This window comes from Hyla sarda, chromosome 2 (genome assembly GCF_029499605.1).
Source record: "Hyla sarda isolate aHylSar1 chromosome 2, aHylSar1.hap1, whole genome shotgun sequence".
In the NCBI taxonomy this organism is placed as follows: domain Eukaryota; kingdom Metazoa; phylum Chordata; class Amphibia; order Anura; family Hylidae; genus Hyla; species Hyla sarda.
Window position 1 is genome coordinate 335,682,001 of NC_079190.1, and position 25,559 is coordinate 335,707,559.

Consider the following 25,559-nt stretch of genomic DNA (forward strand, 5'->3'; position numbering starts at 1 on the left):
ACTATGTAACTATGTAAGAACTCCCCTCCGGAGCTTTGCTGTGGAAAATACTGCACACCAGTCATTATTTTCAATAGGAGTCTGCTGTAAAATTCACACTTTGTAGATCGACATTTCGAAGCAGAACTTCCGGACCCCAGACTCCTCCATGTTCATTCTTTCTGTGGAAATGCATTGCCATCTATGGAGACAGTGCATTCCTGAGCAGTCCTAGCACCAGCTTGTTTTGCCAGCGCCTGCTCTGGATGGAGATTGCTGCAGATCAATAACTAGAGTGGACAATCAAGTCAACACATTTAGATTCGTGGAAATGTGAGACAAGAAGTTACACATCTTTTTTTAGGCTAAAACTACACTGTGACTTCTGTAGCACTACAAACGGAGCAGTGCAGCAAAAAATTGATAGGGGATAAGTTATAGATCATGGGGGGTCCGACCGCTGGGACCCCCGTGATCTCCTGAACGGGGTCCCGTCAGTCTGCCGGAAGCGGCCATTCCAACCTCTGCAGGAAGCTGCACCCGGCACGCGCCCTCCATGTATCTCTATGGGATGTCGGCCGGCGCCATGTGCAGGGGTTAAGGCAGCATTAACCCCATAGATGCAGTGATCAGTCCTGATCACGGAATCTATGGGGTTAAGGCAGCATTAACCCCATAGATGCAGTGATCAGTCCTGATCACGGAATCTATGGGGTTAACAGGGAGAGGCGATCGTGGGATCCTGTTGGTTGCCATGGCAGCAGGAGGCCAGCTGATGGCTGTCTGCCTAGTACGGCAGCCTGTGAGATCCAGCCATAGACTAGACCGCACAGACTGCATGTCAGTGTGATACTGCAAGTTATACTGGGCTGCAGTACAGATGTACTACAGCAAAGTGTAAAATGTAAAAAGTGTAAAATTTAAAAATAAAGGTTTTTTCAATAAACTAATAAAGAGTAAAAAAAATAATAAATGGCCCTTTCCCAATAAAACCCTATATTATCACCCCGTTCCCCCCCCCCCCAGAAAAAAAACCACAAGCCTATACATAATAGGTATTGCCACATCCATAATGACTTGTACAATAAAACGATAATGGTATTTATCCTGCACGGTGAATGCAGTAAAAAAAATAAAAAATGCAAAAAACAATAATTTTGGTACAGATCGTCCAGTAAAAAAATAAGCTCTCACACAATGCAGTTGGATGAAGAAAAAAAAAGTTATGGCTTTCAGAACAAGGCAACACAAAAACAAGGAAAAAAAATTTTTTTTTGAGAAAAGGAAAAAGAACATAAAAAACCTATATATATTGAGTATCGCCATGATCGCACCGACCCAAAGAATAAAAATAAAATAATTTTTACCTTACAGTGTATGCAAAAAAAAATAAATATTTAATTAAAATAAACGCCAGAAATTTTCACATTTTTCACAATATTGTGGAGTTTTTCACAAAAAATGCTTCATGAATCAACGAAGATTTACTACTAATATGAAGTGCAATATGACACGAAAAAAGCAATCGTCAAAGTTATTACCACTTAAAGAGACACATGCCAGATTTGAAAAATTGGGCTTGGTCATTAAAGGGGTACTCCGCTGCTCAGCATTTGGAAAAAACTGTTCTGAACGCTGGGGCCGGCGCCAGGAGCTTGTGACATAATAGCCCTGCCCCCTCATGATGTCACGCCCGGCCCCCTCAATGCAAGTCTATGGGAGGGGGAGGGACAGCCATCACGCCCCCTCCCATAGACTTGCATTGAGGGGGCAGGGTGTGACATCATGAGTGGGCAGGGTTATGATGTCACAAGCTCCCGGTTTCAGCATTCGGAACAGTTATTTCCAAGCGCTGAGCAGCGGAGTACCCCTTTAAGGTAAAAACGGGTGGCATTCTTAAGGGGTTCAGTAGATTTGGATAAAAGTAGAAATCTGGGTTGTGGCACAAACCAGCAGAAGAGGAGTCTTGTGAATAGTAATAACTTTTTTATTATGCCAGGATACAACGCGTTTCAAAGCTACAGTGCCTCTTTGTCAGGTACATAGGCTTATATGACAGTGTTACATATAGACAGATAATCAAGAAGAAAGTACAGGCAACTCACCACGTTGTAGTAACTTCGTGTTTATTACTGGGACATGCAGGTAAAGCGGCTCCACGCCACACCGGGATGCCGAACACTAGTGCGTTAACCGCGGTTAACGCACTAGTGTTCGGCATCCCGGTGTGGCGTGGAGCCGCTTTACCTGCATGTCCCAGTAATAAACACGAAGTTACTACAACGTGGTGAGTTGCCTGTACTTTCTTCTTGATTATTTGGATTTGCATTCATCCTATCACTATCGCAGTACATGAGCACCACCGCATGAAGATACGCTGCTAGAGTACGCACACAGACTGTTTAAGGGAGAATATATAGAGGGAGAGCAGTGCCAGCACTTCAATCTCTGTTGTGAAGTCTTGTGAATATTACATATAGACAGGTTTGTGGCACCAAGTGTTTAAGAGATGCTCACTGGGCGTGTGTAGAATAGAAAAAAAAATACTAATATCTAGTGGATAAATGCTTAAAATACATAAAAGAAAGATCTATATATGTTTGATTATAGATAAAGGTCCTAGACAGAGTCACTCTCACTCCACGATCAGAAATTCCTAGTGCTGTACTTGCGCACACAGTGTCAGTGCGCATCGCGCGGCTTCTCTTCGCTGTCGGCACTAATGATGACTGATTCAGTCTGCGACTTGTATAATGGGGGTCCGCGATGTGTGGGGGACGTGAATGGAACGGGGGAAGTCTCTGTGTGTATGGATTTTTTCTTTCTATGCTATACACGCCCAGTGGACATCTCTTAAACGGTTGGTGCCACAAACTCCAGGTATAAATACCTGTCTATATGTAACACAGTCATATAAGCCTATGTACCTGAAGAAGAAGCACTGTAGCCTTGAAACGCGTTGTATCCTGGCATAATAAAGAAGTTATTACTATTCACAAGACACCTCTTCTGCTGGTTTGCACCACAACCCGGATTTTTACTTTTATCCAAATCTACTGATGTTATCTCGGCTGAGGGACCCCTAGGCCGATACCGTGAGGCAGCACCGCAACTATCAACAAACGCGCTAATAGCAGTTGTGTCTGATACACAACCAAATCAGGTGAGCAGATTGCTGCAATAAACCCTGTACTATTTCTTGCTCGATTTTATCAGCAATACTACTCTATGAGGTGCTTTGTCAATTTTTGTTTCTAGCATTGCTTAAAGGGGTATTCCAGGCAAAACCTTTATATATATATATATATATATATATATATATATATATATCTATATCAACTGGCTCCGGAAACTTAAACAGATTTGTAAATTACTTCTATTAAAAAAATCTTAATCCTTCCAATAGTTATTAGCTTCTGAAGTTTTCTGTCTAACTGCTCAATGATGATGTCACGTCCCGGGAGCTGTGCATGATGGGAGAATATCCCCATAGGAACTGCAAAGCTCCCGAGACGTCAGTCATCAGAGAGCAGTTAGACAGAAAGCAACAACTCAACTTCAGAAGCTAATAACTATTGGAAGGATAAAGATTTTTTAATAGAAGTAATTTACAAATCTGTTTAACTTTCCGGAGCCATTTGATATATAAAAAAAGTTTTGGCCTGGAATACCCCTTTAAGGGGTTAAGGGTAGGGTCAGACATGCAGTATTTTGCTGCGTTTTTTCTGCAGCTGATTTTGCTACCCATTGAGTTTAATGAAAAGGTAAATTTGCAGCAAAATATACAGCAAACTACGGCATATGTGACCCTACCCTTAAAATGAATAAACGTTCTGCCATTTTACCTATTCTTCTCTTTAATGTCACATATGCGACAATGAGACAGGTTATATTCACACAAAAGAGGATGGCGCCATTCCAATCCTTCCTGGAAAAAAAAAAAAGGATTATTACCATCTTAGAATATATGCTATTTAAGTTTGATAGATGTGGGTCTCACCCCTTGGACCAGACCCCATTCTGTTAGCTTAAAGGGGTTCTCCGGTGCTTACACATCTTATTCCCTATCCAAAGGTTAGGGGATAAGATGCCTGACTGGGGACTATGGGTGACCACCGGGCCGGCGGCGTGTGACGTCACGCTCCGCCCCTCAATGCAAGCCTACGGGAGGGGGCGTGATATATAGATACAGCCGACCTTGGCAGAGATTATAGATACAGCCGACCTTGCTGTGTTCTGTTGTTTCCATAACCTCCAGTAGAAGTGAAAGGGAGTAATGGAAACAACAATGTTCACTATGCTATACTGTTTCTAAAGCCAACAAGTAATAAAAGCAGTACACTGTATTAGGGTGCATTCACACCACGTTTATTACATACGGGGACCGGATCCGGCTGGAAGATGGGAAAACCAGGTGCTTCCGTATCCCAGCCAGACCCGGACCCCATCTCATTCATTTGAGTCAGATAGTGACTCCGGTCAGCACATTTTTGTAGTAGTATACCACGGTTTTAGGTCTGGTCACAAAGCCAGAAACGGGGCAAAAATGAGCCAACCTATGTGACTCCGGTCGGTCATTCAAATGAATAAGATGGGGTCCGGGTCCGGTTGGGATACAGAAGCGCCCAGTTTCCCCATCTCCCAGCCGGATCTGGTCCCTGTATGTAATAAAATGGATATGCCATTAAAGTCTAAAATGGGAAAAGCCCTTTAAAATGTAAGGAACTTTTCATGATTAATAATTAGAATACTACTTTAACTTGCTTTATTATCATGTTTATACATCTGGATTTAATCATTTAGATTAGAGTATATTGAAGGATGGGGGTGTGGTATGTGGGAATTGGAATGTGTTGATTCTGTGTAAGTAAGTATGTTCAGTATAAGTAAGTATGTACACACTAAAGCGATGTTCACACTACGGAATGTCCGCACGGAAAATCTCCATGTGGACATTCCGCAAACTGCATGAACGTGTTGATTCTTTCTGTAGACACAGAAAAAGGAATTTCCATGCCGGAAACATCTGGAACGGAAATTCTACCATGTGCATAGTGCAGCAGAATCTAGTTGAATTCAAGGGGACTCTGCTGCTGCGGAATCTCTGTGCTGAATTCCAATGCGTAATCCGTCGTGGAAATTCTGTCAGGTGAGCATGGCCCAAGTAGATTCTGTGTGGAGTTTCCTGCACACTCCCATTGATTTTAACAGGTTTATGTTGTTTAGTTCACACTTAAGGGAACTTCTGACAAGGAATTGGATTCCACCATAAGACTGAACATTTTTCAGGGGGACAACACTTATGTCCATGGCAACCTGTTCCGATTCTGGAGCATAGTGAACACCGCGGATCTAATGTTAAAATTTGGCAAACTCCTTGCTGAATTTTCGTAGTGTGAACATGACCTAACTGTACACACAAAAAAACAACCAACACAATGTGTTCCACCAAGGCACCGAGTCTTTATATAGCCATGATTGTTTCAATAATGTCTACAAATTTCCATCAGCAGCTTAGATAAATGCTCATGGCCCTCCATCCCTCATTTACTGTGCCAGGTTCTACCAGTGATGTGCCCCCGCTGTGCAGTGCAATATAATCTTGAGCTGCCAACTGTCGCTTTCTGCCTATAATGGATGGTCAGCAACAGCTCACAAATTCTTCAGACTACAGAGCATCATCTCCTTCCCTTGCTTTCTGATGTGCTGCCCTGCTTTTAGTGCTGTGTCTCAGTGTGCTGAGGGGGCATCTGGGCACCCTCAGTCTAAGTTGCCCAGTCACAATTGCAACCTCTGTGACCCCAATTGCTGCATCACTACTCACTATATCCTAACTAATTCCTGTTAAAGATATCCCATTGAGATTTTATTCTCATTCATTCACATTAGTCCCTTTATTCTCATCTCATTCACATTAGTCCCTGTCCCCAATGGGGTTCACATGCACATTTTCCTATCTAAAACATCAGCATACTGTGGGAAATTCATGCAAACAAGGGGAAGATATATGTGGTGTCCAATTATGGGTACTTTGTGCAGTATGTTCGCATATTTTCCTGATGCCAGGGCACCGTTAACCTGCATGGTCCAAGGATAGGACAGCTGTGGCCGAGTAACTCTGTTTGTCGGCTCATGACTGCTGGCGGGAAATCGCAATGAGACGACACAGAGAGCTACAGAGAGCTCACTCTGCAGTCACTCTATGACTGCTGGCAGCGCATCCGCAACATCAAATACGCTGCAGATGAGCTGTGTGTGATCCTACCCAATACAAACATTTCTATCACCTGAATTACTGGAGGAATTCCATTTCTAACTGTTTCTTCTTTCAGATACAGTTACATAGATCCATATGAAGGAACGCTGTGCCTCAAGTTCTCCACTCTCCTGTGCAATGTTTTGGATGCCACAAACCTCCTTAATCATGCGTGTACTTTGGATAGGGGATAAGATGTCTAGGGGCAGAGTACTTGGCAGTATTTCTGCGCTAGATGTTTCTGGCACGGAAATTCTGATTTCCGTGTCCGCAGAAACAACTATGTTTTTCTAATCCTGAATAACCTCTGTAATACTCAACATTTCTTGGTGTTGATGATTACTAGTTAGAAACACTCTCTATACTAAAGTTCTAGGAAACAACTTTAAAGTATACCTGTCGCTATAAAAATCTTTTGACATGTCCTAGACATGTCAAAAGTTTTCATCAGTTGGGATCTGAGTATTCAGACCTCAACCAAGACAATCCCATAGCCTTACATTGTAAGTTTGTCTCGCTTAGCATGCTCTTCTCCCAGCTATTTCTAACTATTGGTTGCGATCTGAACACTCCAGACGACCTTGACCAATCAAAACTATTGTGTCTTTACAACATGTTAAAAGTCTTTTATATTGACAGTACCCATTTAAAGGGATACTCCGGAGGAAAACTTTTTTTTTTTTTTTTAATCAACTGGTGCCAGAAAGTTAAACAAATTTGTAAATTACTTCTATTAAAAAATCTTAATCCTTCCAGTACTTATTAGCTGTTGAATACTACAGAGGAAATTATTTTCTTTTTGGAACACAGTGCTCTCTGCTGAATCACAAGCACAGTGCTCTCTGCTGACATCTCTGTCCATTTTAGGAACTGACCAGAGCAGCATATGTTTGCTTTGGGGATTTTCTCCTACTCTGGACAGTTCTTAAAATGGACATAAAATGGACATAAAATGGACATGAGATGTCAGCAGAGAGAACTGTGTTCCATGAAGAAAATAATTTCTTATGTAGTATTCAGCAGCTAATAAGTACTGGAAGGATTAAGATTTTTTAATATAAGTAATTTACAAATCTGTTTAACTTTCTGGCACCAGTTGATTTAAAAAAATAAAATAAAATTCCACCAGAGTACTCCTTTAAGTACTGTATGGTAGTATAAAGATTGTACTGTGTAGTGGCATATACATCTTCTAAGGTTATGTTCACACATCAGGAATTTCCGCGCGGAATTCCGCATTTGAAATGCGCCAGAGATTCTGGAGCAGCAGAGTCCCATTGTATTCAATGGGATTTTGCTACGCTGTGCAGTATTTCTGCGCCAGATGTTTTTGGCACGGAAATTCTGATTTCTGTGTCCGCAGAAAGAATAAACCTGTCCATTCTTTCTGCAGAATCCGCACTGAATGCATAGCCGTCCATGAGATGGCGCACTCCCGGCGGTCCTAGCACCAGCATGTTATGCCGGCGCCCGCAGTCTCGAATGTCTACATGGTGATTTTCCACGTGGACATTCTGGACGAGTGAACATAGCCTTAGACACCAAACACTATATCACTTATAAAGTACTGGGTATGGTAACCCACCAACAAAAGATACCACACACAATGCATTATGAAATGTAAAATTGGTCTTGACTCAAGTCTATGGTAATCAGTTTTTTTCTTATATATTGATATTCTTCAGTGTTTTAAGGAGGATGTAAAATAGCTCCTACCATATCCCTGTATCAGAGTCTGTCATCTCCGCTGACTTCAGGCACTGTCAATAATAAATAATAATAGCTGAAAATTAATAACAGTATTTCAGATGCCACATTTTAGTATCAGATACTTAGTGTTAAATACAATAAACATAAACATACAATAGGACGAAAATAACAAACGCTTATCTAAACACATTAGCACGCTTATGGTTTCAATGATGTATGCAGCATTTTGTCATTTAAAGGGTTTCTCACAATTACAACTTGATCCGTTTGGGTCCAGGATCAATTTGTCAGACTCCAACAATCAGGCACTTATCTCATATCCTGTGGATTGGGGATATTTTGTCATTATGTGAAACCCCTTTAAAGGATCCTGAGGATAGGAGATATGTTTTTCAATACTGGAGATCTCCTTTAATGATTCTGTTCTATTCTTAGTCATAAGTACAATGGAGCAAGAACATTAGGATTATTATTACCTGCATTAGTATTTACTTCCTAATATTGATTATTATGCAAACAGAACACAATGACCGAAAACAACAGAAAACAGATTCAGCTTGGAGTTTAGATCCTTAAAGGGGTATTCCAGGAAAAACCTTTTTTTATTTATATCAACTGGCTCCAGAAAGATAAACAGATTTGTAAATTACTTCTATTAAAAAAATCTTAATCCTTCCAATAATTATCAGCTGCTGAAGTTGAGTTGTTCTTTTCTGTCTGGCAACAGTGCTCTCTGCTGACATCTCTACTTGTCTCGGGAACTGCACAGAGTAGAAGAGGTTTGCTATGGGGATTTGCTTCTACTCTGGACAGTTCCCGAGACATGTGTCATCAGAGAGCACTTAGACAGAAAAGGACAACTCAATTTCAGCAGCTGATAAGTAATGAAAGGATTAAGATTTTTTTTATAGAAGTAATTTACAAATCTGTTTAACTTTCTGGAGCAAGTTGATATATATATATATAAAAAAAAGTTTTTTCCTGAATACCCCTTTAAATGGTTTTTCAATTTCCTTTTTTTCTAACTTTTTTCTTATAACCATAATAAACATAAACATCTCGCTGCAGAATATCACCCTTAGGAAGATCACACCATCAATCACATGCCATACGTTGGTCTGGCTTTCTAAACTGCAGTCCTGCCAGCTTCCAATCCCCAGACCTCTCGGCTTCTTCCTGCTTGAAGGCATAATCGTGGCTTTTTTTCCATTTCACCACAAATGTAATATGCTTGTTTCACAATATATTAAATAAATTTCACAATATATTAAACAGTTAAATGAAAAGTACACCTTGTGCCCCCCCCCCCCCCCCAAAAGCTCCTGTACTACTGTGTTGGCATACAAAAAAATATGGATTTATCCCTGCTATGTAAGAAACACTTAAACTTATATAGAGACCATAGACACAGAAGCGGCTTTACCATTGGACGAGTAAGACGGTCGCCTAAGGCCTAGCAGCCGCCTATCTAGCCTCCCCCCCCCCTTAAAGGGGTACTCTGCTGGAAAAAAATTTGTTATCAACTGGTGCCAAAAAGTTAAACAGACATGAAAATTACTTCTATTTAAAAATCTTAATCCTTCCAGTACTTATCAGCTGCTGTATGCTCCAGAGGATGTTCTTTTTTTGTTTTGAATTTCCTTTCTGTCTGAACACTGTGCTCTCTGCTGACACCTCTGTCCATTTCAGGAACTGTCCAGAGTCGGAGCAAATCCCCATAGCAAACCTATCCTGCTCTGGACAGTTCCTGACACAGACAGAGGCGTCAGCAGAGAGCCCTGTGGTCAGACAGAAAGGAAATTCTAAAAGAAAAAAATTTCCTGTGGAGCATACAGCAGCTGATAAGTACTAGAAGGATTAAGATTTTTATGTTTTCTAGTGGCATACCAACTGACTCATTATTGTCACTTGTTGACACTCATTCTTGTAAAGGATGAGGAAAAAAGAAGTTCTGGAGAGAGAGGGCAGCGGCTCCGGAGCTGCACCAGAGAAAGTGGAGCGCGGGCACCTGACTGCAGGTGAGGGGAAACACAGAGGGGGTGCAGAAAGAGCACCTATTAGGGTAGGATCAGGAGGAGGGGTCCATTGAGAGGGAAGGACAGGGAATCTCTGGGAGGTAGGTGATTGAGTAGTTTTTGGGCTCACAGGTGAGATGCCGCAATACAGGGAAGGTTCTTCATGGGAGGGTTGGGGAAGAGAAGACATAATGGGCGACAGAGCCTTAGGGGACTAGAGGGGCACTCCTTATCTGTCTCTTCAGGTCTTATTACTGCTGCTCTTCTTCTGTATGTCACAGCACCCTGCAGGCCAGACACACAATGGTGAGTACTCCTGTTACACTTCTTGGCACCAGGGTTACATCTCGGATGTCTGTCGTCGGTATAGAATATTTGTGTCAATTTTATAGATTCTGCTAGAAAATATATTTCCATTGGGTGCAAAAAGGAGTTAAAAATAATTTAGAACTGTAAATAAAGAGTCGCTGTAGTAACCCGCTTCGTGACTTGGCACCAGTAATACCTGTATACAGGCAGCTTCCCACATTGTACACCTCCTGGTTGCTGGTGTGACTATATCCATCCCAGAAAGATGAAGAATTATCCACTGGTATCACTTTTATGCAGTGGCTGGCACAATAACACAAATCTGTGGGTATACAATAGTGTTTTTTGCCCAAACCATTATGATGGTATTGTTTAGTCACTGTGGTGGTAATATGTCGCCCTGTTGCAGAGGTATTATTTTATGTTTCTTTGCCCCACCCCCTTTGAAAAAAATCCTGCATGCGACTCTGGTTATTGGCAATGTATACACTGTACACAGGGGCATTGAGGTACATAGAGGTAGCAGTCGCACCAGGGCCTTGGTGCCTAAGGGGGCCCCAAAGCACATCTTCCCCATAAGAGGCCAGTATTATAAATAGCATTTTGGGCCCTGTTGCAGATTTGCATTGGGGCCCAGAAGGTACAAGCTACGCCTCTGACTCCACACATCACCATTCTCTTAAATGGCCAATATCACCGAAACAATATTTTTTTAAAACAATCGAGCCATAGAAAATAAATTTATCTCTAATACTATTTCATTATTCTTTTCCACAGTTTCCCTTAGAAAACAGCTCCTATAAAAGTGGTCATTAGAGGTCCTCATAAAACGTCCCACACCTGTTACTACGGTCTTTCCGACTGTGGCAACAGCAGCGTCTCATTCGGAATAAAGGAAGTGAAAGCGGGGGCTTTCCGAATCTCCGAACACAGAGAGCAGGCAGTGTGTGAGCTGCTGTGATTGGCTGAGAGGAGGCCACACCCCCTCACGTCCCCTCTGCAGCTCGAGTGAGAGAAAGAGAATGATTCAATGCAGAGCTCTGTCCATAGCATAGGGGAGAAGAAGGCGCAAGTGTGACAGCATGTTCTACTTCATACAGCAGCATGTGCCCCAGTAGGAAATGGGTTGTTACAGTGTGCCAGCTCAGTAGCAAGGAGATGGCAAGGGGATGGGGGTTTGTTACAATGTGCATCTCAGTAGTAAAAAGATGTCATGAGGAGGAGTTTTGTTACTGTGCCAGCCCAGTAGTAAGGAGATTACATGTGGAGAAGGTTTGTTACAGTGTGTCACCCCAGTAGTAAGAAGATTACTTGAGGAGGAGGTTTGTTACAGTGTGTCACCAAAGTAGTAAGATTACATGAGGAGGAGATTTGTTACAGTGTGTCACCCCAGTATTAAGGAGATTACATGAGGAGGAGGTTTGTTACAGTGTGTCACCCCAGTATTAAGGAGTTTACATGAGGAGGAGGTTTGTTACAGTGTGTCACCCCAGTATTAAGGAGATTACATGATTAGGAGGTTTGCTACATTGTGTCAACCCAGTATTAAGGAGATTACATGAAGAGGGGGTTTCTTACAGTGTCACCCCAGTAGTAAGCATGGGAAAGCTGGATAACATACATGTTGACAGCCATATTGCTTTTCATTTAGCTTTACTACATAGTAGAGGCCTGCATTGGGATTGGAGTCCCGCAGGGCCCAACCCAAAACGTGCGGGCGGTCAGAAGGCTGCTGCTGGCGGGAGCGGACAGTCAGGTGCAAATCCCACAAAATCCCGCACCACCATGGAAGTCTCAATATAAGTCCGACTCAGTGACTGTCTCACAGTGCTCCTCCCAGTCCTGTCTCCTCCCCCTGCTGCCACCACACCGCCATTTTGTGGTGCGCTCAGCCTGCCTTGGAGGATCGCTTACTCTGTACTCCATCTTCTCCTGCCGGCCTGGTAGGTCAGAGCTGCCACCAATGTTATTCACAATTCACACACACACACAGTGTGTCTGTCTGCACTGCTATTCACATGGGGGTAAGTGCACCGCAGAGCATTGAACCCTGGCGGCTTCTACATACCATAGGGTGCAATGCTCTGCAGTCTGCACATACCCACCATGTGTATGGCAATGTGTGTGTCTGTACATTTGTGGTAGCCCTTGGGGGGGTGTTGGTAGTGGGGGTATTGTTTTGGTAAATGAGGGGTTAATGTTAACCCTATGGTTCGTGACGCCAGGCTGAGGGCTAGTATGCTGAGGTAATTCTCCGGCCTATCGCCGCCCTTCCCAGTAACGATAGGTGCATGTAATTAAATGTCTGAAGATCCACAAAGTAGTTGAACTTTAACTTGAAGAACTTTACTTAGATGCTTGCGGTACATCCAATGAACAATAACAGTCTCAGGCAAACAGTCTCTATATATCTCAATGACTGACAATTGTTGCGGACCTTGAATGAAATTAAAGTATCTGAATTTTGGGTAATTATTGCAGATCCGTCCGGATTTAGGGGATAGATAAGGTCCGGTGATCCTGCAGAGTGCTTAGGGATTGATACACTCGCGATCCTAGATATATCAGCCATTGCCGCAAGGCTCAGGCCTAACTCACTGCGATAGACAGCTGCGCAGATCCTGCTCGTTTGACAGCCCGGGAACAAGAGGGAGAACAATAGCTGCCGCTCCCTTATATGGGCAGGGGCAGGGTGAATCTGATTGTTCCGAACATCTGTCACTCACTGTTACACAGAGTGATGGGATTGACTACGTCACAAGGTCCTCCAAAGGTCCTCAAGCAGAAATACCATAGAGTTCACCTAACCACGTGACCCGCAGGTCCTGCTACGCTATAGAGAGGTAATTAACTATTTATAGACATTGATATCATATTTACATGCTTCCTAAATAAGCTATTAGTGCAATAACTATCTGGATGAGAGGTGACCAGGGGTGAACTAGACAATGGGGACCCCAACGTCCTAGGGACTCTGGCTAAGGGGACCCACACACGCAGGTACCGGATAGAATACGGTACCGGGACACCACACATTCCTATACAGGTGGGGGCATGTGCAGAGCATTTTACCCTAGGGACTTCTATAGACCCAAGCCTAGGGTGCAATGCTCTACAGTCTGCACATACCCACCATGTGTATAGCAGTGTGTGTAGTGTACATACCTATACGGGTGGGGGTATGTGCAGAGCATTGCATCGGTCAGTGACCTAGGGCCTCTGAGTCTGCAGTCACTGCTATTCACATCTGTACATACACTAGAGTGCAATGCTCTGCACATACCCCCCCATGTATAGCAGTGTGTGTGCTACATTAGGAGAGGATTGCACCCTAGAATCTGTACATTCCTATGTTAGCGGACGGGATTGGACAAAAAATCATTGGGAGCGGGCTGGAGCAGGATTGAAAAACAAGTCCCGCACAGGGCTCTACTACATAGTGTATAAGGAGAACAGCAGGCAAACTCCAGTAATCATTCTTCCTCTCTGTGTAACAAGTGCAGCATAAAACCAGAGGGGAAAGGGTTACAGAGCAGAGTGCAGTGATTGGCTGACAGCTCAGTGACACACAGTGAAGGAGGAAGTTTAGTTATGTACAGTGAGGGCAAGAGAGGGACACGCCCCCTGTCTGAGAGAAGATGGAAATTCAGTGTGAAGTAATATAAGCTAATTTTAAAAGAAATACAGAAGCTAGACACATAAAAGTTATATGTATATGATCAGGATGAGGTACTGAGTAACATATAACTTTTTTTTCTGGGGTACACTTTAAATCCGAGTGGGGGGAGCCCTTTGGATAGGGGAGAAGATGTTTTATTGCTGGAGTACCCCTATAAATAGTCTATTCCACAGTGTACCATACCAAGCAACAGTCTATTCTATATACAGTCGATTTATTTAAAAGACAATACACATGAAAATAAACCTGGACTGGGAAAGACCACAGTTCATTTTCTACTGAAGAAGAGGCATTTAGCATAATATATCTGATCTGAGAATACTTCATATAAAGATGCAAATTTATTATCCTTAAAAGACCTGGTGCAGAACAACAAGTCCCAGCATGGCATTTTACCCATAATAATCCTTTATTTAACCAGCAACTTCAACAATATAGTAATGAAACAATTAGTCATTACTAGGGATCGACCGATTATCGGTATGGCCGATATTATCGGCCGATAATCACGATTTTGGGCATTATCGGTATCAGCAATTATCTTGCCGATAAGCCGATAAAGCCAAAATGACAACATTTTCAAAAACGTATGGTTTTTTTTTTCTATAAAAACTGACGGAACTGTACGCACTTTTAAAAACAGTATACTGTTTAAAAACGCATACGGTTTACTTTTTTCCATACTGTTCCATCCATTTTTTTTGCCATATGGTTTTCTTTAGAAAAACGGATTGAAAACAGTATGGCAAAAACGTGATGTGAACCCAGCCTTACTGTGATGCAATATGTAGACTTTACTCACAGGACTCTGGTTTTGGGAAATGGAAGGAAAACTTCTCATGACGTGAAAAAAAAAAAAAAGCAACACTACAACCGGATTCCCACAAAGATATTTGGGGAGATTTATCAAAACCTGTGCAGAGGAAGAGTGGTGTAGTTGCCCATAGCAACTAATCAGATTGCTTCTTTCATTTTCTACAGTGCCTCTTTAGAGTGGTGCAGTTGCCCATAGCAACCAATCAGATTGCTTCTTTCATTTTCCACAGGCCTCTAAAGAGGACTGTGGAAAATGAAAGAAGCAATCTGATTGGTTGCTATGGGCAACTGCACCACTCTTCCTCTGCACAGGTTTTGATAAATCTCCCCCATTAACTCTACTAAGTTTACCAATGCTTTTTTATCAGCATTTCCTCTTATGTTATTATCAGTAGTTCTGTGTGGGCATGTAGTTTCTCCTACCACATATCTTGTCCCAACCTCGGCATGCAATTTAGAAGGCAGGTTATGAATGTGAATGTATGTGACTGAAAACTATTGGGTAAGCTGTAAGGTAATTCCCATATTCTCTTTCTTCTTCTTCCAGTGCCTGGAAAAAGTCATGGACAGGCAAAACCCAGGAATCAGGGCCAGCTCTGCCTATAAGCAAAATAGGCAGCCGCCCAAAGCGCCCTCTTGATGGGGGCGCCGCTCTGCTTGCCGCAAGAAAGTTAGACAACCAGCATCCGAACAACTCGCTCAGCCAGCAGCATGAGGAGGGGGTTTGTTACAGTGTCACCCCAGTAGTAAGCTAATCCATGAGGAGGAGGTTTGTTAAAGTGCGTCATCCCAGTTGTAAGTGGGGGGTGTCAAAGGGCCGGCCAATGGGCGGAGTCAAGGGGGTGGCAAAATTAGCTTTTGCCTAGGGTGGCAAAAATCCTTTCACCAGCCCTGCCAAGGATATATATATATATATATATATATATATATATATATATATATGTGGTGACTGGGTGAGGCAATGATGTTACAGGTTCTGGTGGTATTAACCCTTGATTTGTCGTGATGCCAGGGTGCGGTTGTTTTCTGAATGAGGCCCTGCCGACAACCGGCCCAAAACGGCAGGAAATAAAATGGAATGTCCACAGTCAAGTCAGTCCCTGTCAGCAACTGTCAAGTCAGCTTGGCCTGCATTAAATTGTCCAGTCCTACTGCAAGTCCCAGCAAGCCCATAAGGTCTCTGAGTCACTGGTCACCTGTGTGGGCCCTGGCTGAGCTGTATAGACTTTACCATCTGTCTACCCTCAGTAAAGCTACCATTATCGGAGTCATTATTGCCCCTGTACCTAGCCCAGGATCTAGCGGTATACCTTCGGGTGGAATCGACTATAAACCACACCCTGGTGTCCCCAATATAAGTGGTTAATGCTATCTGCCCTTAGGGTAACAACATCTGCCCTCATCACACCCCGTTACCACAGATATCAAATGTTAGCGCTATGAGATATAGCCACCGCTGCGATATTTGCTGCACTGGGGTTGGGCCTTAGGTAGGCCTAGTAACAGATAGTGACAGATGCACCACTGCATATCACATATATAAAAAAAACTATACATATACACATTAGTGATGAGCGGCATAGGCCATATTCGAATTTGCGATATTTCGCGAGTATATGGTTGAATATTCATCATATATTCGCAAAATTCGCATATTCGCAATATTCACAGCCTTTTTTTCTATGGGCCATAAAATTTGCATTCGCAATAAAATTTGCATGTGCAATATCGCATGACATGCGAAATATCGCGAGATCTCTGGCAGCGAAGTTTACAGCAAGCAGCATCAAAATGGTTGACAGCAACTTTTCCATGAAGGAGGAAAAACTCCTCATCAGTGTAAGTATTTTCGCATTACACCAGTGAATTTCATTACACTTCACATGCATGGTAGGTTAACCTCTTAAGGGTACATTCTCACACGGTGTATTTGCTGCATATTTGCTGCTGCATATTTTATTTTCTCTGTTGAAGTCAATCGGTAGGAAAATACGCAGCACCAAATACGCAGCAAATACGCAGCGAAATACGCCCTGTGGGAATGCACCCTTATAGTGTTAAAATATATTCGTGCATGTGAAAATCGCAATGCAAAAATGATTTTGCAATAGATACAACTTCACTACCAGTTGTAGTAGATAATACTTAGTGCACCAATCAGTAATAAGTCTTTGAAGGTGAAATATTAGATTTACAGTGGCATAATTAATTCTGGGAACATAGTGGCATAATTAATTCTGGGGACACAGTGGCATCATTAATTCTGGGGACACAGCAGCATCATTAATTCTGGAGGCACAAGCGGCATAATTAATTCTGGGGACACAGCGGCATCATTAATTATGGGGATACAGTGGCATCATTAATTCTGGGGGCACAGTGGCATAATTAATTCTGGGAACATAGTGGCATCATTAATTCTGGGGGCACAGTGGCACAATTAATTCTGGAGCCACAGCGGCATAACTAATTCTGGGAACACAGCGGCATAATTAATTCTGGGGGCACAGTGGCATCATTAATTCGGGGGACACAGCGGCATCATTAATTCTGGGGGCACAGCAGCATCATTAATTCTGGGGACACAGCGGCATCATTAATTCTGGGGGCACAGTGGCATAATTAATTCTGGAGGCAAAGCGGCATAATTAGTTATGGGAGAAAAGCGGCATCATTAATTCTGGGGACACAGCAGCATCATTAATTCTGGGGGCACAAGCGGCATCATTAATTCTGGGGGCACAGTGTCATCATTAATTCTGGGGGCACAGCAGCATAAATAATTATGGGTGCACAGTGGCATCATTAATTCTGGGTACTCAGCAGCATAAATAATTATGGGTGCACAGTGGCATAATTAATTCTGGGGGCACAGCAGCATAAATAATTATGGGTGCACAGTGGCATAATTAATTCTGGGGGCACAGCGGCATCATTAATTCTGGGGACACAGCGGCATAATTAATTCTGGTGGCACAGCGGCATCATTAATTCTGGGAACACAGCGGCATCATTAATTCTGGGAACACAACGGCATCATTAATTCTGGGGGCACAGTGGCATAATTAATTCTGGAAGCACAGCGGCATAATTAATTATGGGAGAAAAGCGGCATCATTAATTCTGGGAGAAAAGCGGCATCATTAATTCTGGGGACACAGCAGCAGCATTAATTCTGGGGGCACAGCTGCATCATTAATTCTGGGGACACAGCGGCATCATTAATTCTGGGGGCACAGTGGCATAATTAATTCTGGAGGCACAGCGGCATAATTAATTAGGGGAGAAAAGCGGCATCATTAATTCTGGGGACACAGCAGCATCATTAATTCTGGGGGCACAAGCGGCATCATTAATTCTGGGGGCACAGTGGCATCATTAATTCTGGGGGCACAGTGGCATCATTAATTCTGGGGACACAAGCGGCATCATTAATTCTGGGGCACAGTGGCATCATTAATTCAGTGTGCACAGTGGCATCATTAATTCTGGGTACACAGCGGCATCATTAATTCTGGGGGCACAGCGGCATTATTAATTCTGGGGACACAGCGGCATAATTCATTCTGGGGGCACAGCGACATCATTAATTCTGTGTGCAAAGCGGCATCATTAATTCTGGGGGCACATCGGCATAATTAATTCTGGAGGCACAGCAGCATAATTAATTATGGGTGCACAGTGGCATAATTAATTCTGGGGGCACAGCGGCATCAGTAATTATGGGGATACAGTGGCAACATTAATTCTGGGGACACAGCGGCATCAGTAATTATGGGGATACAGTGGCATCATTAATTCTGGGGACACAGCAGCATAATTAATTCTGGGGGCACAGTGGCATAATTAATTCTGGGAGCATAGTGGCAAAATTAATTCTGGGGGCACAGCGGCATAATTAATTATGGGTGCACAATGGCATAATTAATTCTGGGAACATAGTGGCATCATTAATTCTTGGGGCACAGTGGCATAATTAATTCTGGGAACATAGTGGCATCATTAATTCTGGGGGCACAGTGGCATCATTAATTCTGGAGCCAACGCGGCATAATTAATTATGGGAGAAAAGCGGCATCATTAATTCTGGGGCCACAGTGGCATCATTAATTCTGGGGACACAGCGGCATCATTAATTCTGGGGGCACAGCAGCATCATTAATTCTGGGGACACAGGGGCATCATTAATTTTGGGGGCACAGTGGCATAATTAATTCTGGAGGCACAGCGGCATAATTAATTATGGGAGAAAAGCGGCATCATTAATTCTGGGTACACAGCAGCATCATTAATTCCGGGGGCACAAGCGGCATCATTAATTCTGGAGGCACAGTGGCATCATTAATTCTGGGGGCACAGCAGCATAATTAATTATGGGTGCACAGTGGCATAATTAATTCAGTGTGCACAGTGGCATCAGTAATTCTGGGTACACAGCGGCATCATTAATTCTGGGGGCACAGCGGCATCATTAATTCTGGGGGCACAGCAGCATAATTAATTATCGGTGCACAGTGGCATCATTAATTCAGTGTGTACAGTGGCATCATTAATTCTGGGTACACAGCGGCATCATTAATTCTGGGGGCACAGCAGCATAATTAATTATGGGTGCACAGTGTCATCATTCATTCTGCGTACACAGCGGCATCATTCATTCTGGGGGCACAGCAGCATCATTAATTCTGGGAAAACATCGGCATCATTAATTCTGGGGGCACAGTGGCATCATTAATTCTGGAGGCACAGCAGCATAATTAATTATGGGTGCACAGCGGCATAATTAATTCTGGAGGCACAGCAGCATAATTAATTATGGGTGCACAGCGGCATAATTAATTCTGGGGGCACAGCGGCATAATTAATTATGGGTGCACAGCGGCATAATTAATTCTGGGGGCACAGCGGCATAATTAATTATGGGTGCACAGTGGCATCATTAATTCAGTGTGCCACTGAATAAAAGTTTGAATCAACCCCCTTTTCCCATAAAAAAAAAAACTGTGTAAATAAAAATAAACATATGTGGTATCACCGTGTGCGGAAATGTCCGAATTATAAAAATATATCATTAATTAAACCGCGCGGTCAATGGCGTACGCGCAAAAAAATTCCAAATTCCAAAATAGGGCATTTTTGGTCACTTTTTATATCATGGAAAAAATGAATAAAAAGCGATCAATAAGTCCGATCAATAAAAAAATGCTAAAAACTTCATATCAAGGCGCAAAAAATGAGCCCTCATACCGGCCCGTACGCGGAAAAGTTATAGGGGTCAGAAGATGACAATTTTAAACGTATTAATTTTCCTGCATGTAGTTATGATTTTTTCCAGAAGTACGACAAAATCAAACCTATATAAGTAGGGTATCATTTTAATCGTATGGACCTACAGAATAATGATAAGGTGTCATTTTTACCGAATAATGTTCTGTAAAAAAACGGAAGCCCCCAAATTTTCAAAATAGCGTTTTTTTTTTCAATTTGGTCTCACAATGATTTTTTTTTCCGTTTCACCGTAGATTTTTTGGTAAAATGGCTGAGGTCATAACAAAGTAGAATTGGGGGCGCAAAAAATAAGCCATCATATGGATTTTTAGGTGCAAAATTGAAAGAGGTATGATTTTTTAAAGGTAAGGAGGAAGAAACGAAAATGCAAAAACAGAAAAACCCCTGGTCCTTAACCCCTTAAGGACGCAGGACGTAAATGTACGTCCTGGTGCGGTGGTACTTAACGCACCAGGACATACATTTACGTCCTGTGCATAACCGCGGGCATCGGAGCGATGCCCGTGTCATGCACGGCTGATCCCGGCTGCTGATCGCAGCCAGGGACCCGCCGGCAATGGCCGACGCCCGTGATCTCGCGGGCGTCCGCCATTAACCCCTCAGGTGCCGGGATCAATACAGATCCCGGCATCTGCGGAAGTGCGCGATTTGAATGAATGATCGGATCGCCCGCAGCGCTGCTGCGGGGATCCGATCATTAAGAACGCCTCACGGAGGGCCCCTCACCTTCCTCCGTTCGGCTCCCGACATCTCCTGCTCTGGTCTGAGATCGAGCAGACCAGAGCAGGAGATGACCGATAATACTGATCTGTTCTATGTCCTATACATAGAACAGATCAGTATTAGCAATCATGGTATTGCTATGAATAGTCCCCTATGGGGACTATTCAAGTGTAAAAAAAAGTTAAAGTAAAAGTAAAAAAAAAAGTGAAAAATCCCCTTCCCCAATAAAAAAGTTAAACGTCCGTTTTTTCCTATTTTACCCCCAAAAAGCGTAAAAAATTTATTTTATAGACATATTTGGTATCGCCGCGTGCGTAAATGTCCGAACTATTAAAATAAAATGTTAATGATCCCGTACGGTGAATGGCGTGAACAAAAAAAGAAAAGTCCAAAATTGCTACTTTTTTAATACATTTTATTTTAAAAAAAATGATAAAAAATGTATTAAAAGTTTTTTATATGCAAATGTGGTATCAAAAAAAGTACAGATCATGGCGCAAAAAATGAGCCCCCATACCGCCGCTTATACGGAAAAATAAAAAAGTTAGAGGTCATCAAAATAAAGGGATTATAAACGTACTAATTTGGTTAAAAAGTTTGTGATTTTTTTTAAGCGCAACAATAATAGGAAAGTATGTAATAATGGGTATCATTTTAATCATATTGACCCTCAGAATAAAGAACACACATCATTGTTACCATAAATTGTACGGTGTGAAAACGAAACCTTCCAAAATTGGCAAAATTGCGTTTTTCGTTTTAATTTCCCCACAAAAATAGTGTTTTTTGGTTGCGCCATACATTTTATGATATAATGAGTGATGTCATTACAAAGGACAACTGGTCGCACAAAAAACAAGCCCTCATACTAGTCTGTGGATGAAAATATAAAAGAGTTATGATTTTTAGAAGGCAAGGAGGAAAAAATGAAAACGTAAAAATTTAATTGTCTGAGTCCTTAAGGCCAAAATGGGCTGAGTCCTTAAGGGGTTAAGGGTTTACAAAGAAATTTTGTGCCTGAATTTTCCCACTGTCCTGAAATGCAATATATGGCAAGCAAACAATCTCACAATGGCTATGATAAGTAAAAACGTTTTAAATTTACTACAGTATAAAGTGACCCATGTCCAATCTCTATATATATAAAACTCAACGAGTGAGTTTATGTATGTATGTATGTATGTATGTATATATGTATGTATGTATGTATATATATGTGTATGTATGTATATATGTGTGTATGTATGTATGTATATATGTATGTATGTGTGTGTGTATGTATGTATGTATGTATGTATATATGTATGTATGTATGTATTTATGTATGTATGTATGTATATATGTGTGTATGTATGTATATATGTATGTATATATGTATGTATGTGTGTGTGTATGTATGTATGTATATATGTATGTATGTATGTATATATGTATTTATGTATGTATGTATATATGTATGTATGTATGTGTGTATATATGTATGTATGTATGTATATATGTATATATGTATGTGTGTATGTATGTATGTATATATGTATGTATGTATGTATATATGTATGTATGTAAGTATGTATATATGTATGTGTGTGTATGTATGTATGTATATACGTATGTATGTATGTATGTATGTGTGTATATATGTATATAAGTATGTATGTACCACAAAAACTCTCAAACAGCTAAAGATATTAAAATGAATCTTGGCACACATGTTACTTATGTGTCAACAACAAACATAGGATAGGACATTTAACCCTTACTCACCCCCCATTTGCCAGGGGCGGGGCTTATGTTTAAAGTCCCATGCAAGTCAATGGGAAATATATGTTACTGCATAACTTCCAAACGGCTGGAGATATTTTGATAATACTTGGTCACATGTTACTTATATGTCCAATTAAAAATATAGGAAAGTTAATTTAACCCTTAACTACCCCCTTTTGTGAGGGTCAGGGTTTTTTTTTTAAAGTCCCATGCAAATCAATGGGAAATGTATGTTCCCATCTTATTTCCGTTAGGCTGGAGCTATTTAATTACCTGGTACACATATTACGAGTCAGGATATGAGGACAGGATGGGAGGTCGGGATAGGAGGACGGGATATGAGGACGAGATATGAGGTCGGGGTAGGAGGTCGGGATCGGATGTCGGGATAGGAGGTCGGGATTGGAGGATGGGATACGAGGATGGGATAGGAGGTCTGGATAGGAGGTTGGGATAGGAGGTCGAGATAGGAGGACGGGATAGGAGGTCAAGATAGGAGGTCGAGATATGAGGACGGGAAAGGAGGTCAGGATAGGAGGTCGGGATAGGAGGACGGGATAGGAGGTCGAGATTGGAGGTCAGGATAGGATGTCAGGATAGGAGGTCGGAATAGGAGGACAAGATAGGAGGACGGGATATGAGGACGGGATAGGAGGTCGAGATAGGAGGACGGGATAGGAGGTCAAGATAGGAGGTCGAGATATGAGGACGGGAAAGGAGGTCGGGATAGGAGGACGGGAAAGGAGGTCGGGATAGGAGGTCGGGATAGGAGGATGGGATAGGAGGTTGAGATAGGAGGTCAAGATAGGAGGACGGGATAGGAGGTCAGGATAGGAGGTCGGCATAGGAGCTCGAGATTGGAGGACGGGATAGGAGGTCGGGATAGGAAGTCGAGATAGGAGGACGGGATAGGAGCTCGAGGATGGGATAGCAGGACGGGATAGGAGGTCGGGATAGGAGGTCGGGATAGGACGACGGGATAGGAGGACGGTATAGGAGGTCGGGACAGGAGGTCAAGATAGGAGGTCGGGATAGGAGGTCGGGATGTGGGGTCGGGATATGACAACAATATATGAGGACTGCATATGAAGTCAAAAGCTTCCTCCTTTGTTTATTTTCCTCCCCAAAAAGGATTAGGAAGGGCAATGCTGGGTACTCAGCTAGTCTATATATAGAAAACTCAACGTGTGTGTTTGTATGTATGTATGTTCCAGCATCACGTCCAAACGGCTAAAGATATTAACATGAAACTTGGCACACATGTTACTTATATGTCAACAACAAACATAGGATAGGTGATTTAACCCTTACTCACCTCCATTTGCCAGGGGCGAGGTTTATGTTTAAGGTCCCATACAAGTCAATGGGAAATGTATGTTAATGCATAACTTCCAAACGGCTGGAGATATTTCAATAATACTCGGTCACATGTTACTTATATGTCCACTTAAAATATAGGATAGTTAATTTAACCTTTAACTACCCCAATTTTTGAGGGTCGGGGTTTTTGTTTAAAGTCCCATGCAAATCAATGGGAAATGTATGTTCCCACATAACTTCCGTACGGCTGGAGATATTTCAATACCTGGTACACATATTACGGGTCGGGATAGGAGGTCGGGATAGGAGGACGGGATAGGAGATCGAGATTGGAGGTCGGGATAGGATGTCAGGATAGGAGGTCGGGATAGGAGGACAAGATAGGAGGACGGGATATGAGGACGGGATAGGAGGTCTGGATAGGAAGTTGGGATAGGAGGCCGAGATAGGAGGACGGGATAGGAGGTCAAGATAGGAGGTCTAGATATGAGGACGGGTAAGGAGGTCGGGATAGGAGGACGGGATAGGAGGACGGGATAGGAGGTCGAGATAGGAGGTCGAGATAGGAGGTCGGGATAGGAGGTCGGGATAGGAGGTCAGGATAGGAGGTCGGGATAGGAGCTCGAGATTGGAGGACAGGATAGGAGGTCGGGAAAGGAGGTCGAGATAGAAGGACGGGATAGGAGGTCGAGGACGGGATAGCAGGACGGGACAGGAGGTCGGGATAGGAGGTCGGGATAGGAGGTCGGGATAGGAGGACGGTAAAGGAGGTCGGGACAGGAAGTCGAGATAGGAGGTCGGGATAGGAGGTCATTATATGACAACCATATATGAGGACTGCATATGAAGTCAAAAGCTTCCTCCTTTGTTTATTTTCCTCCCCAAAAAGGATTAGGAAGGAAAAACATGGCAACTCTGGGTACTCAGCTAGTCTATATATATATATATATATATAACTCAACGTGTGTATAATAATAATAATAATAATAATTTATTTATATAGCGCCTACAGATTCCGCAGCGCTTGTATGTATGTTCCAGGATCACGGCCAAACGGCTAAAGATATTAACATGAAACTTGGCACACATCTTACTTATATGTCAACAACAAACATAGGATAGGTGATTTAACCCTTACTCACCCCCATTTGCCAGGGGCAGGGTTTATGTTTAAAGTCCCATACAATGGGAAATATATGTTAATGCATAACTTCCAAACCGCTGGAGATATTTCAATAATACTTGGTCACATGTTACTTATATGTCCACTTAAAATATAGGATAGTTAATTTATCCCTTAACTACCCCCATTTTTGAGGATCGGGGTTTTTGTTTAAAGTCCCATACAAATCAATGGGAAATGTATGTTCCCACATAACTTCCGTACGGCTGGAGATATTTCAATACCTGGTACACATTTTACGGGTCGGGATATGAGATCTAGATAGGAGGTCGGGATTCAACTATGTAAAGACGAAAGTATTTCATACGATTAGTTCATTCATTCAGATCTAGGATGTGTTATCTTAGTGTTCCCTTTATTTTTTTGAGCAGTGTATTTTTGAGTTCAGGAGGAGCAGGAGGAGCATTGTGTTTAGTATTTTTGAGATAAAAAATACAGTACATTGTATTATTTTTTTCACAAAGAACTATTTTATTATTATTTATTTCAGGAGGCCCAGTGATTGAAATATTTATT

General features: G+C 42.3%; 1 protein-coding gene across 8 annotated transcripts in view; it reads right to left on the reverse strand.

Annotated features, from left to right (window-relative positions):
* Window positions 1-25,559, reverse strand: part of LOC130357941 (uncharacterized) — a 78,751-nt gene that overhangs the window by 19,251 nt on the left and 33,941 nt on the right. For 3 of the 8 annotated variants that reach the window (XM_056560710.1, XM_056560709.1, XM_056560711.1), the window contains 2 exons: window positions 7,952-7,995; window positions 3,825-3,907 (listed from right to left, as the gene is read on the reverse strand). In XM_056560710.1, the coding sequence (XP_056416685.1) occupies window positions 3,825-3,907; window positions 7,952-7,977 (109 nt within the window). In that variant the 5' untranslated portion in view covers window positions 7,978-7,995. Of the gene's footprint in view, window positions 1-3,824; window positions 3,908-7,951; window positions 7,996-11,109; window positions 11,151-14,750; window positions 14,982-15,187; window positions 15,552-25,559 lie in introns of those variants that run through there. The other 5 variants (XM_056560707.1, XM_056560706.1, XM_056560705.1 and 2 more) reach the window with 5 other exon arrangements.